Source organism: Labrus mixtus, chromosome 9 (assembly GCF_963584025.1).
Source record: "Labrus mixtus chromosome 9, fLabMix1.1, whole genome shotgun sequence".
In the NCBI taxonomy this organism is placed as follows: Eukaryota; Metazoa; Chordata; class Actinopteri; order Labriformes; family Labridae; genus Labrus; species Labrus mixtus.
In genome coordinates this window covers 29318458-29330320 of record NC_083620.1, presented here as the reverse complement: position 1 = coordinate 29330320, position 11863 = coordinate 29318458, and the positions used below count along the sequence as shown (strand labels likewise).

General features: G+C 46.8%; 1 protein-coding gene and 1 long non-coding RNA gene across 3 annotated transcripts in view; both read right to left on the bottom strand.

Moving 5' to 3' along the window:
* si:ch211-137a8.4 (ribosome-binding protein 1) overlaps nt 1-11863 on the bottom strand; it is a 49071-nt gene that overhangs the window by 13326 nt on the left and 23882 nt on the right. The window contains exons 2-3 of one of the 2 annotated variants that reach the window (XM_061047277.1): nt 1115-1453; nt 1-1078 (exon numbers count right to left, since the gene is read on the bottom strand). The exon at nt 1-1078 is cut by the window's left edge and continues 177 nt beyond it. In XM_061047277.1, coding sequence (XP_060903260.1) covers nt 1-1078; nt 1115-1243 — 1207 coding nt within the window. In that variant the 5' untranslated portion in view covers nt 1244-1453. Of the gene's footprint in view, nt 1454-11863 lie in introns of both variants that reach the window. The other variant, XM_061047276.1, reaches the window with a different exon arrangement.
* LOC132980900 (uncharacterized) overlaps nt 1-11863 on the bottom strand; it is a 44872-nt gene that overhangs the window by 14288 nt on the left and 18721 nt on the right. The gene's annotated exons all lie outside the window — the stretch shown is intronic.

The window sequence follows — 11863 nt, the reverse complement described above, 5'->3', positions numbered from 1 at the left end:
CTCCTTCAGCCTTCTCCTCGCCTCCCTCTGCTTTCCCCTCCTCCTCCTCCGCTGCTCCTCCGTCCGGCTTCGCCTCCTCTCCCTCCTCCACTCCCGCGGCGGCGCCCTCCTCCGGCTTGCCGGCGGAGTCTTTGTCGGAGCCCTTGGCCTTGCCGCTGATGCCGACCATGGACGGGTCCCTCTTCAGGCCCTGGAACGTCCAGGAGCGCTTCAGCTTCCACCTCTTCTGCCCCGACTCCTTGGAGTCCAGCGTGGAGGAGTCTCCGCCTCCTTCTCCGTCTGCTCCCTCCTCCTTGCACTCCTCTCCTCCTCCTCCTCCCCCTCCCCCGCTCTTCTTATGCGCCTTCTGAGCCATGAGCTTCTTGAAGGAGTGCCAGCGCTTCATGTGCTTGGTGGTTGCCGAGGACGACGAAGCTTTCTGCTCCTCCTCCGCGCCTCCCTCCGCGCCTCCCGCTGCACCTCCCTCCTCTATGGTGGAGTCGGCGGAGGCGTTAAGTGCTTCGGCGTCTGCCAGCCGGTCGAGGGACTTGGACCGAACCTTGATTGGTTTCTGGGGGTCTGCGGCGGCGCCGTCCTTCTTCTCGGTACTGCGGTGAGAGAAGATCCTCGCCACCGGCTTCCTGATCAGATCCCGCACCGTGGATTTGGCCTCTGCCGGTTTGCTCTTCTCTGCCTTCTTCTCCTCCTCCTTCTCCCCGTTTTCCGGAGCTTTCTCGATCGCTTCCTCTCCTTCCGCGCCGCCCTCCGCTCCTCCGTCAGCTGCTGCGGCCTCTTCCACCTTCTCGCCCTCTTTCTCTCCTCCTTCGGCTGCGTTCTCTTCTCCTCCGGCGGCCGTCGTGCTCGCCTCCTTCTTCTTCCGTCCTCCCATCACCTTCCCCAGGCCGCTCTTGTTGAGGAAGGAGTCCAAGAAGGAGGTCTTGGGCTCAGCGGAGGAGGTGCCATCCGAGCTCTGAGGCGCCGCCGCCTCCCCGCTCTCCGCTGCGTCGGCCTCCTCAGCTCCGGCAGCCGTGTCGTTATTCACAGTCTCTTTGTTATCGACGACCTCGCTGTTGACGGCCGCGCCATCTTTATCGACAACCTCGCTGTTGACAGCCGTGCCGTCTTTATCGACAACCTCGCTGTTGACAGTCTCTGAGTTTGCGTTGGCGTTTTTAGTCGGTTGCTCCGCCTCTGCGGGCTTGCTCTCGGGGGTTTTTCCGTCTTCCTGGACCACCGGCGCCGCGTTGGCCTCCGTTGCCGCCATTTCAGAAAAGGGAAAAACAAACAACAATAACCAAAAAAAAAAAAAGTGGGTTCCTTCCTTTTCTTCCCTGGCCTTCTGCCCTCCTCTTCCTCGCTCTCTTTCTGGTGTTTCGTTTCCTCCCGCTGCGTTGGTGCTCTCAGGTCATGGAGAGCAGGGTGGAGAACATTGGTGGAGGAAAGATACTCAGCATCCTACTCGTCCTCCAAACTCCTGAAGAGAGAGAGAGAGAGAGGAAGAGGCACAGATGGTTAATAGTCTAAATCAACGCCATAGACACTCAATTAGTCTGGTCTAGACTGTGCATTGAATTGGGAATGAAGGGTAACAAAGTAGAGAAATCTCAGCAGGAAATGCGATGCAATTATGATGTTTCAGATTGAGTCGCTCTTTCCGACCTCCTCGCTGTGGGTGAGTCGATGTGGGGCACACATTCAGTCTTTGTAATTGAAACGACTGAGGCTGGAGGATTCAAAGCGTGCACCAGACAGTAGCAATAAAAAAAAGAAGCCTTGCTTCCTGAAAAGCTGCATCAGTATTCTGCTGGTTGTTTTTCAGATGAACTTTGAAACAGCCCTGAGCGGGTAGATGTGTACTCAATATTTAAAGGTGATTTCCTGTTTGAACGCTCCGACCAGCTCAGGAAGCTGATTTAAGAAACATGAGATGTTAAATGTTGTATCGAAATGCAAAAAGTTTAGAGAAAAAAGTATTGATTAGAGATCAAATATTGCACATCTGAAGGCACGCCAAGCAGACGGCAAAGAACGAGTGGAGACGAAGGTCGACTCACATCTTGGCCAAAAAGTTGCACTTGAACACACCGCAAAGACTACAGCTGACGGCCAACCACCACGTCTGTTCTGCTCATGTGTGAGATGAAATAACTCTCCATGCCAGCAGGGGGCGGTAGTCCGCTGTAACGATACGAGAAGACCATTTTCACACCGCTGTCGCTCACCACTCGTATTATAGGTCGTCTACTAATGGAGAATAATGTCTGATAAAAAGTAGAAAATGGCGCTGGCGTTGTCAGTTCTTTGTGTTTTAGTGGAAAAAGAAAAGAAGAGGAGGAGGAGACAAATAAGGAGAAACCGCACTAATGGGTGAAAGCATGGATACTACAGAGACATGCTCAAGAGGCTTTACTGAACCTGAGAGAGCTGGAGAGAAATGAAACCTCCCAACTCTCACAAGACTAGAAGAGCGCGATACAAGTCAATTAACCATTTACTGAGGCAACGAAAACAAAAGGTCAAAGGTCGCTCAGGTGGGTTCAGTCCACAGCAGAACAGAGTCTCGTGTCGGTTTGAAGCAGACCCTCCCGTTTATGGAAAGTTCAAAGTCTGTATTTTTATTTTAGTTAAATTCATCGACTCTGATATTATCAGGTTGAGAACGCTGCAAGGAGCCGCATTCGTCAACAGAGCTGTCAATCATGACGTCTTACTCGCACTTTTTTTCCATCGCATAACTAATGAAACAAAACTACTCGATGAACATTAATCAACGTGATAAGAACGAACTGTCCCGACAGATTCCTGGTTTGACACAAGACAATCTGACTTGTATTTTAAATTTAAAGTTTGACAAAAGTCCCATCTGTTAACATGGAGGAGGTGGAGTCTATGACCCCTACTGCATCCGGTCAGCAGGGGGAGCTCTAAGTATGACAGCTTCACTCCAAGGCGGCTGTTTCTCCGTCCATCTTTATATACAGTTTAATGAGAAACTGAAGACTGAAGATAGACTGAGGGCATTGACTGACAAACCAGGTTATTTAGTTTTTTACAAAAGTATGTTTCTCACCCTCTTTTGTTTTTTACACAAAATGACATAAAGGGGATTAAACCTGGACCCGTTTGTCCCCGGTTGGGTCTGGCGTCCCATACCTCCTATAAATCCACACAATTTCAGTTTAATAATTGTAATCTCCGAGCTTAAATGGAGACGAACTTGATGACACCGCTCTTACATCATCCGGGTCAGAGCCATGAGAAGACATTACACAATGTTTTTATAAGCTGATTAAACCTGTGGAGCGGCCGTTAAGAGGGGGGGGGGGGGAGGGGGGGATGTATAGTTAATGTTTTTAAAACGCGGCTCAGTCGTAGTGTACCACCTTGCAGAAGTCAATGAATGAATCATCAGCAGATCAATGAATCTGTGAGTCACACGCTGCTGTGGAGTAACCGACTTTTCAGCAGTCCAGACGTTTAGTGAACACAGTCACACACTCTCAGAGGAGAGAGTGAAGGAGTGAGTCAGACGGAGGGAGGGAGGCACTCAGGTGGAGAAACAATCTCACCGGGGAGAGACGGAGGGCCGAGCGAGGGAGGGAAGTACAGTGAGAGAGACAGAGAGGGCGAGGTGTAAACACATACATCACATGCTCCACATAATCTCACTCTGTTGTTGCCACAACCGACTGACTGGCCGACCAACTGGAAGGCTTACTGGTTGAGTGGCTGCCATCTTGGCTCCCTGGCCGCCTTACCGGCTGGGTGATGGGGCGGCTGACTGGCTTACCGACTGATGGATGGCTTACTGCCATTAGCTGCTGACGAGTTAATTTACTGACTGATACACTAACAGCTGATTGGTTAACTCACTGATTGTTTAAACAGCACACACACAGACTGAACGCAGCGATGCAAACGTTCAATCAATTGGAAGACACAATCGTGTTGACACAACTGGGTTAAACACCCCGAGGGCTCTGGTGAGAAGACGGACGTGGACATCATTAAAGAAACAGACTTCATCTTGGAAGGAGCTTCATTGGACGATCAAAGATTGGTTTTTTGGGCGATCTCTCTGCAACCAATTTCAAACGTGCACTGCTGTAGATTTCTTAGACATTTCAGGCAGGCTTTCAAAATCTTCCCCGAGTCAGTTGTTCACACATGCACCTCACAGCGGTCGGACATGAAGGTGGCTCTCATGAGGAAGGCGTGTGAAGGACAACGTGGAAATGGCGGTTGAATCAACAGAGTCCGACGCTCCTTAGAAGACAATTAAAAAATATCAGCAATATAGTGGTGCACAGAAAACATAATGAAGCAGTTTAGCCCCGCCCACTTCTCTGAATATTGTAATATCTCACATCTGATCAGCCTCCCCTGAAATTTTCGAGAAATGTGGAAACAGGAGTGCATGTGTGAAAGCGGCCTTAGAGAGTCGGTTGCCATGGCGATGCTCCTGCGTTGCTCTTTCTGCACTAACAGCAAAAAGTACAGCTAAGCACAGGACAAATGTGTGTCAACTCAGGGTCTCATAAACACTCTAACTACTCACACCAGACTCCCTGGATACACGTTCATGTTCTTCCTCTACCTCAGACTCAGACTAGCCGTCGTGTTTGCCAACTTGGGGCCCTGTTTTTTCATTTTCATTGCGAGCTTTATATGCACCCTCTCTCATTCCAGAGAGGCGGTCTCACATGATCTGTACATGCAGCGAGTCCAGTCTGTAAGCACGACCTGATGAACCCGGGCCGCTGGCCTCCACCTGAACCTCGACGCCGCACCGTCACCAAATGTTAACTATCCTGAGCTTCAGATTGCTGTTAGCCTCCGAGCTCTGACGCACTCAGTTTAATTTATTCTGCTGACAGCCCAGAGACACAAACCAACACCTCCACCTGGCACACACACAAAAACTACTACACAATGTTAAGAATCAAATAGTGTCGCTCAGCCAAATACAAGCCCGAGCAGACTCCCTGCATGTGTCAGGGCTTCCTCTGCAGCTGTCAGTGGATTTATCTTGGATCCATTATGTACTAGAGGGGGCAGCGCTGCTCTTCACTTCTCTGTTTGCAGCTACAACAGTCCATGAAGGCTTTCATTAGTTCAGTGACACGTTTGCTCAGGAGGTCTGGAGAGTCACATTAGCGGCTGAATTAGATTAAGAAGCTCTTTATCTAATATTCTGAGAATCAATAATTCAGTCTGTGGAGGCTGGATTTGTTACATTCTTTACTTGCAAACAGACGAGTTCCCCCTTCTTACAACCAGGAGACCTTTATGACCTTCTCTGTCTGGGACGCGAGAGGGGGAATCTTGCAATATTTTCAATCACCTTAAAGGTTTTATATGTGATGTTTTGATCCAGCAGATGTCGCCCTTGAGCACCAGCGTGAAACCAAAACAACTCGCGCTGCATTGTTGTGTTAGCATGCTAATGCTAGCGATCTTTATTATGCTCGTATCTTCACACTGCATGTAAATTTACCTGAAATGAGCATGATCTAGAAACACAGTTAAGTAGTGAGTACAGTATGTTATTCTTCTTTTCTCTAGTCCCTCAATTAAACAACTTTTGTACACGAGGGGAGGAGTCAGCCGGCCGTCCGGGCGATGTAAACAAAGTGAAGATAGGACTCTGAAAACTCTGAAAACATCACAGACAGTGGGACTCGGGTGTTACACCCATTGTAGACAGTCATGACTCACAGAGTTATTTTCAGAGGATAAACTTGATATAAAGCCTTTTAACATCCTGCAAGTCTTGAAAACGATGAGAGTGCACCGTTATTCTGGTGACAAGATGTAAACAGGTCTGAAGTTCACGAGGGGATAAACTGCAGCGCGGGGCTAAAGCTTCACACTTCACTTCTCTCCATGAATATGAATGCAGAGTCTTAACACATCCGAGCTGACCCTTTTAGAAGTCTGCAGAAAGTCTATTCAAAGCCCCGTGGGGACTCCATGAATTGTCCATTTTGAATGGCACCAGTCTTTTCTTCTGAATAACGCCTGCTGAGGAACAACTCTCCTCCGACTTCAGAGCTCTAAGACCTTCACATGAAACACTTCTCTTCAAGGTCAGCATCGAGGATGAAGAGTTTTATCTAGCGACGTCGCCTTCTTTCCAACAATGGAAACACTCTGCATCCTCCAGAACGAGGACCGTTTGTCACTTCATCCCCCTTATGGGAATGACTGTTCAGTCTTCACTCGTCGATGGCTCTATGCACCACCTTCACAAGTGTTGCTTCATAGGAAAACCATCAAGTCATCCAACCCGTACCACCGAAAGAAAATAAATAACTAGTGTCACTGAGACTCTCATGAACTTATCAATTGTAATACCAATGTTTGATAATTAGTGTAGAATTTCTATATATAGTGTGTATATGTGTGTGTATGTATATGTGTGTATGTTTGTCTTGTATGTCATTGTTTAGTTACTCTGCTGTGTTTTAAGTAGGAAAATAATTATATGATTACCTTTTTGACATGCAACAGGTTCATCTTGGTGTTCTTGATTTGTTCTTTGCCTGTTATTGTGTTGTCATTTATTTCTATTTTTGTCTTTTTGTGTTCCGTCTTGGACTTTTTTGTTTTTATAATTTAATTTGTGTGGATTTTAAATTCATGTTTGTATGAATGGACCCCAGGAAGAGTAGTCGCTACTTAGGTAGAGGCTAATGGGGATCCAAATAAATAAACAAATAAACCGCAGAGTTTAAAGTCCTGTATTTGTTCGACCAATCCCTGATTGCCTTTATTGCATAGTCAGACTTTCACCTTTCCTCCTGGAACAACGACTCAAGTCGCTGCCTAACTATGAACTATTATGGGCTGTAATAAGCTGCTGCAGAGAGGACTTATACGGTTTTATTTTTAGTGTTCACAGTCTCAGAATATCTATCCAAATTTTACATTTCAGCATCTTCAGACGACCTGTCTCATGAACTAGCTGTGTCTTATGATGCTTTTATAATGGCACAAAACTCCTGATCGCAGGTCACCATGTGGTGGACTCTGAAGCTTCAGTGTTTATCCAGCTCTGCATGGGTCTGTAAACCTTTCTGTGTTCTAACCTCTCTCCATTTTTCAAAAGCATCTCCAATATTGATCCTAGTTTGAGCACGTTTCTGCTCGTGGAGCTTATTAGAAACATGCAGAGGCTTTTTAGGTCGGGTACAATCACTTCTATCTGAACCACTTCTCTTGACCCGCTTCCATCGCTGCAACACCTGTTGACCTGATAACTGCTCTCATATCTGGCAAACCGAGGGGCGTCCAAAACGGCTGTGCGGACTCTTTATCTTCGTCCACCGCTTCAGCGTTGTTTCTTAACCTCCTTGTTTCTTAACCTCTAAAACAGCCCCCCCACTGAGAGGTGCATGTGTGAACAAGCAAGCCAGGAAGATTTCAGCGGCAGTCTTTTTGAAATTGTGTACATGACTCTACAAGTGAAGGAAAGATGGAACATTTTGGATTCAGATGATGCGTTCATGGAGCAAGCATTGACGCCATTTTGTCGTTATCTTGAGAAAATGTAGCTTGGACAGCCGAGGTATGAATACGGCTGTACGTCCTCTTTTTTTAAGACTCAAACATCGACAGACTCAGGAATAAAAATCCTCAAAATGACAGCTAGAAACAAGACACCATAGTTTGAATATGAGCGAGACTCGTCTGGATTTTCACCCAGCTGTTGGAGGCACGTTGAGCCACACGAGACCGAGCTCGTCTTTGTTTCAGTTTCTCTTTTATTTTGGGAGTTTTTTTTTTTTTGACTTGGTGGGTGATTATGCAGCAGCAGCAGAGGAGCATTAGCGTGTTGGATGGTGGATGTGAGGCTGAAGCCCCGAGGTGTTGGAGCAGCATCAGACGGAGAGAGGAGGACGACAAAATGGAGGGATGGGAGGAAATAAAGAGGGGGGGGAGGAGAGGACTGGTGCAGACATGGGCTGACTGGGAGGCTCTGTCTGTCCGTCTGTCTGTGTGTGTCACTGTCTGGATTTATCCTCATGTCTGTCCTTCACTTTACCCTGCCATCATTTTCCTCTCGTCCGCCTTTTCCTTTCCCCTTCCCTCCGTCTACATCTCCTCCTCCTCCATGTCTTATTTTCTGTCTCCCTGTTGCTCCTCCTGTTTTCTTTCTCCTGTTATATCTCTTTTGGTCTCTCTGCCATCTTTATTTTTTTGTTCTCACATCTTCCATGTCGTCTCCTGTTTGTCTTTTGTTCCCTCTCTCGTCCTCCTTTTCTTTCTTTCTGTCTCTCTCTCTCTTTCGGTCGATCCATCTCCGTCTGTCTGGCTCTTTGCATTCCTGATTGCCTCTTTGTTTTTTTTTTTTGTTTTTTTTAAATCATTACAACATAATGCACGCAATCATTGCTGTAGCCTCTTTTTAAAAGTGGAAGTTGCAGAAAGTAAATCGAGGACACGCTGCCTCTGCGATGTGAAACAGGTTGAAACGAGGTCCAGTGGGAATTCAACACAGAGTGAGAGACTGGGAGAGCTTTTCTGTTTGCAGCACTTCATCTGATCTGTGTTTCTATTTAATCTGGATTGAGACGCAAAGTTCCCCCTCGCGCTCTCCCAGAGAAGTATCTGCTAATTTACAGCCGGGAATCCATTTGTATCGACGGAACGAGAACACGTTTTTAATGAATTAATTTACCAGCCATAAAACACTCATTCTGACTGCGTCTGTCTTCCAACCTTATCCTCCTGTATCGACTAAAGAGAGATTCATTATCACGGTCGGTCAGACACTGAAGCCGCTCCGAGATAAGAAACTGAAAGACAAGACGTCAGAGCTTTTCTTTGAGACCACCGCTCGCCCTCGTCACGGTCCAATAAGCCTCCTGACTCAATAAAAACTGCTTTCACTTTTCATCCAAGAAACCAGATTATACCATTTTATTTCAGTTTATTTTAAAGAATGTAAAAACTCCATCCCCTCTGCACCTTTAAGAAAAAGCTAAAGACCCAGCTCTTTCATGAATACCTACTAACTTAATGATGATGGTCTCCATATTATTGATGATGATGATGGTAATGACGATGGTTTTTGTTTGATAACGACGACTTATAAGATGGTTTCTATACTGATTAGAGCTCTCAAGAACTGCCCTCAATGTTGTGCTTTGCCTCTGGTCACTTCCTGTCAGCACCTGTGTGTCCAATCAGACTCAAAGCTGATCGTTTGCTCTTACTGACATTGTTCCCTTTTTTCTAGATCCTTGCTTGTGTTGTTCTTACTCTCTGATGTACGTCGCTTTGGAGAAAAGAGTCTGATAAGTGAATTGTAGTTCTAGAAAACCTAAATTAGAGACAAAAGCATCTGAAAGTGAGAGATCGTCTTTAGGTGATTCGCCAATCTTTGCCTGTAGGGGGCAGCGTCTAGATACTTTAAATACAACCAAAGAAACATTTTCTTAATTTTACGCCTCCATCATTTTCATTAAATGTGAAACGTCACAGGGGCGTAAATATCGCAGCTTGAAACGGCAGCTTGAACAGAGCTATTCTCTTTTCCCCGACTTCTTATCCTGCTCACTGTCCTCCAAAAAGAACGGAATAAAAGCCCAAAAATCGATCTTAAAAACTAAAATGTAATCGATAACTTTGTGTTTCACAGCACAACAGGCATGGCAGGCAACTACTGGCCACTAGGGGGCCCCCAACGGACAAACTTTGAAAGCACAGCATTGCCTCAAATTGTGCAAATCGAATGACAGTAGGAAACCTCCCTAAGGGGGCCCCGTCTGACAGCACTCACTCTCCGTCTCAGGGTGGAAAAAGAAAAAGAGGAAAATTCATTGGAAGGGGGCCCCCAAAGAAACTTTACCCAGGGCCCCAACAGAACTTAGAATCGCCCCTGCACACGGGATCTCAAGCGTGACAGTCCTTCATCTTTTTACCTGAACATCCTCCACACCTGTCGGCCTATTGAAGCTTCCTTTCTCTAAGTCACCGCCTGCTGTAGCTCCGCCTTTTCTTTTCTGTGACCAAAAGAGCCGAACAGAAATGTAAAAAGAGTCATTCAAACTGTCTCACAGCCGGTTCAATGAAATGTTAGCTTGTTGAATTTAAAATATGTTTCTGCATCCATAACGACTCGCACACGATCATGATTTCCAGACGACGGGTTCAACATCTAAACGCCATCATGTGTCTGCTTGAATCCAACATGGCGCTCCATTAAACAGAGGGGGACGTCCCGTCAGTCAGCCGTCTTCTCAGGTGGACAAAGTTTCAGCGTCTGATGCAGATAACTTTTGTCCATCACGCCGGCGCTCGCTCGCGGGGCCCTCTCGGGGGTGCATTTTCCAGCCGCCTGTGTTTTCGCTCCGTGATGACAATCTAATTCTCCCGTTAATGCGGTTTTAATGGAGGTCAACGGGGAGTCGGCACTGAGTGGCCAATCACTGCGTCCCCTCTTCACACTGTGATAATGGCCCTCCTCTTCACACCTTCCTGCTATCAGCGGGGACGGCGTTCACACACAGACACGCAGCTCGCTTCAACCCTTTGTGGTGCAGATTTTCTTTTCTTCTTATGGAAATGTGTAAATGCAGTTTGGAGTGTCACTATTAGCAGCTGCAGGCAGATCTGAAATGAGTCATCGGCTTCACAATCGTACAAGTTGCTCCGTCAAATCGAATGATTCATGCTCTTTTTTTTGTTACTCAGGGTCGGTTTGTGAACGCTGGATTCAGTGAGTCCTGCTCCCAAACAGAACCAATAGAAAGCAGAGTCTTATTTCTAATCGGTGTAGTTCTTCTGACTGCTCAAAGCAGAGCAGAGTCACACCTCCACATTCACACCTCAGTCACACTCTGATGGCAGAGGCTGCTGTGGAAAGAGTCCATTAGCTCGGGATCGAACCCCCTGACCTCCCTATTGAGAGCTGAGAGACTCTACATGTCCCCGTGTGAACACAGACCAAACCTTGTTATGACTTGGTCCAAGATTCAGACCAGAGCAAACGAACAAGAGGTGTGAAAACGACCTGAGATACAAGAAGAAGTAGAGAAGTGTCTCTACACTCGTCTGCAGAATAATCAATAAGATCTCTTTCCTCTGAAAGTCTAAACCTGGGTTAGTTTGTTAACAATCCAGCGATCTCTGCTGCTCAACTTTCATAGCTTCTATGTCTCTGAACTCGAAAGAAGACCAGACCGTTAGAAACCAGGTCCCCTCGCTCTGACCTCGCCCCCCCTCTTCATGCACCTCTGATAACTGCTGTTTGCTTATAAAGCAGTCTGGCTGCTGCACGCTGGTTTTACTGTTAATTAACTTTTGAATGTAACTGAATCTCTGCCAGCGTTAAAGTGCTCCCTGTAAGCAGAACGTGCGGGAACAAAACTGCTGTTTAAAACACTCAACTGACCATCGAGTCCGCTCAAAGAAGTGGTGGGGCCCCTGACAGAAAGAGTGAATGTAGAAGCCGTCAGTGCATGCCTGTTGGATCAGGAGCGATGGCCTGTCACTGACAGGAAGTGACCAGAGGCAAAGCACAACATTGAGGGCAGTTCTTGAGAGCTCTAATCAGTATAGAAACCATCTTATAAGTCGTCGTTATCAAACAAAAACCATCGTCATTACCATCATCATCATCAATAATATGGAGACCATCATCATTAAGTTAGTAGGTATTCATGAAAGAGCTGGGTCTTTAGCTTTTTCTTAAAGGTGCAGAGGGACTCTGCAGATCACATGGAGTTTGGAAGTTCATTCCACCACCGGGGGGCGACAGAGGAGAAGAGTCTAGTCAGAGACTTAGGACTCTGTTGTGAAGGTTGGATCAGACGCCTTTCATTGGCATTGGTTTTCGCGAACCGTCACAGGCCCCTCATGCAGCTGGACCCCAGAA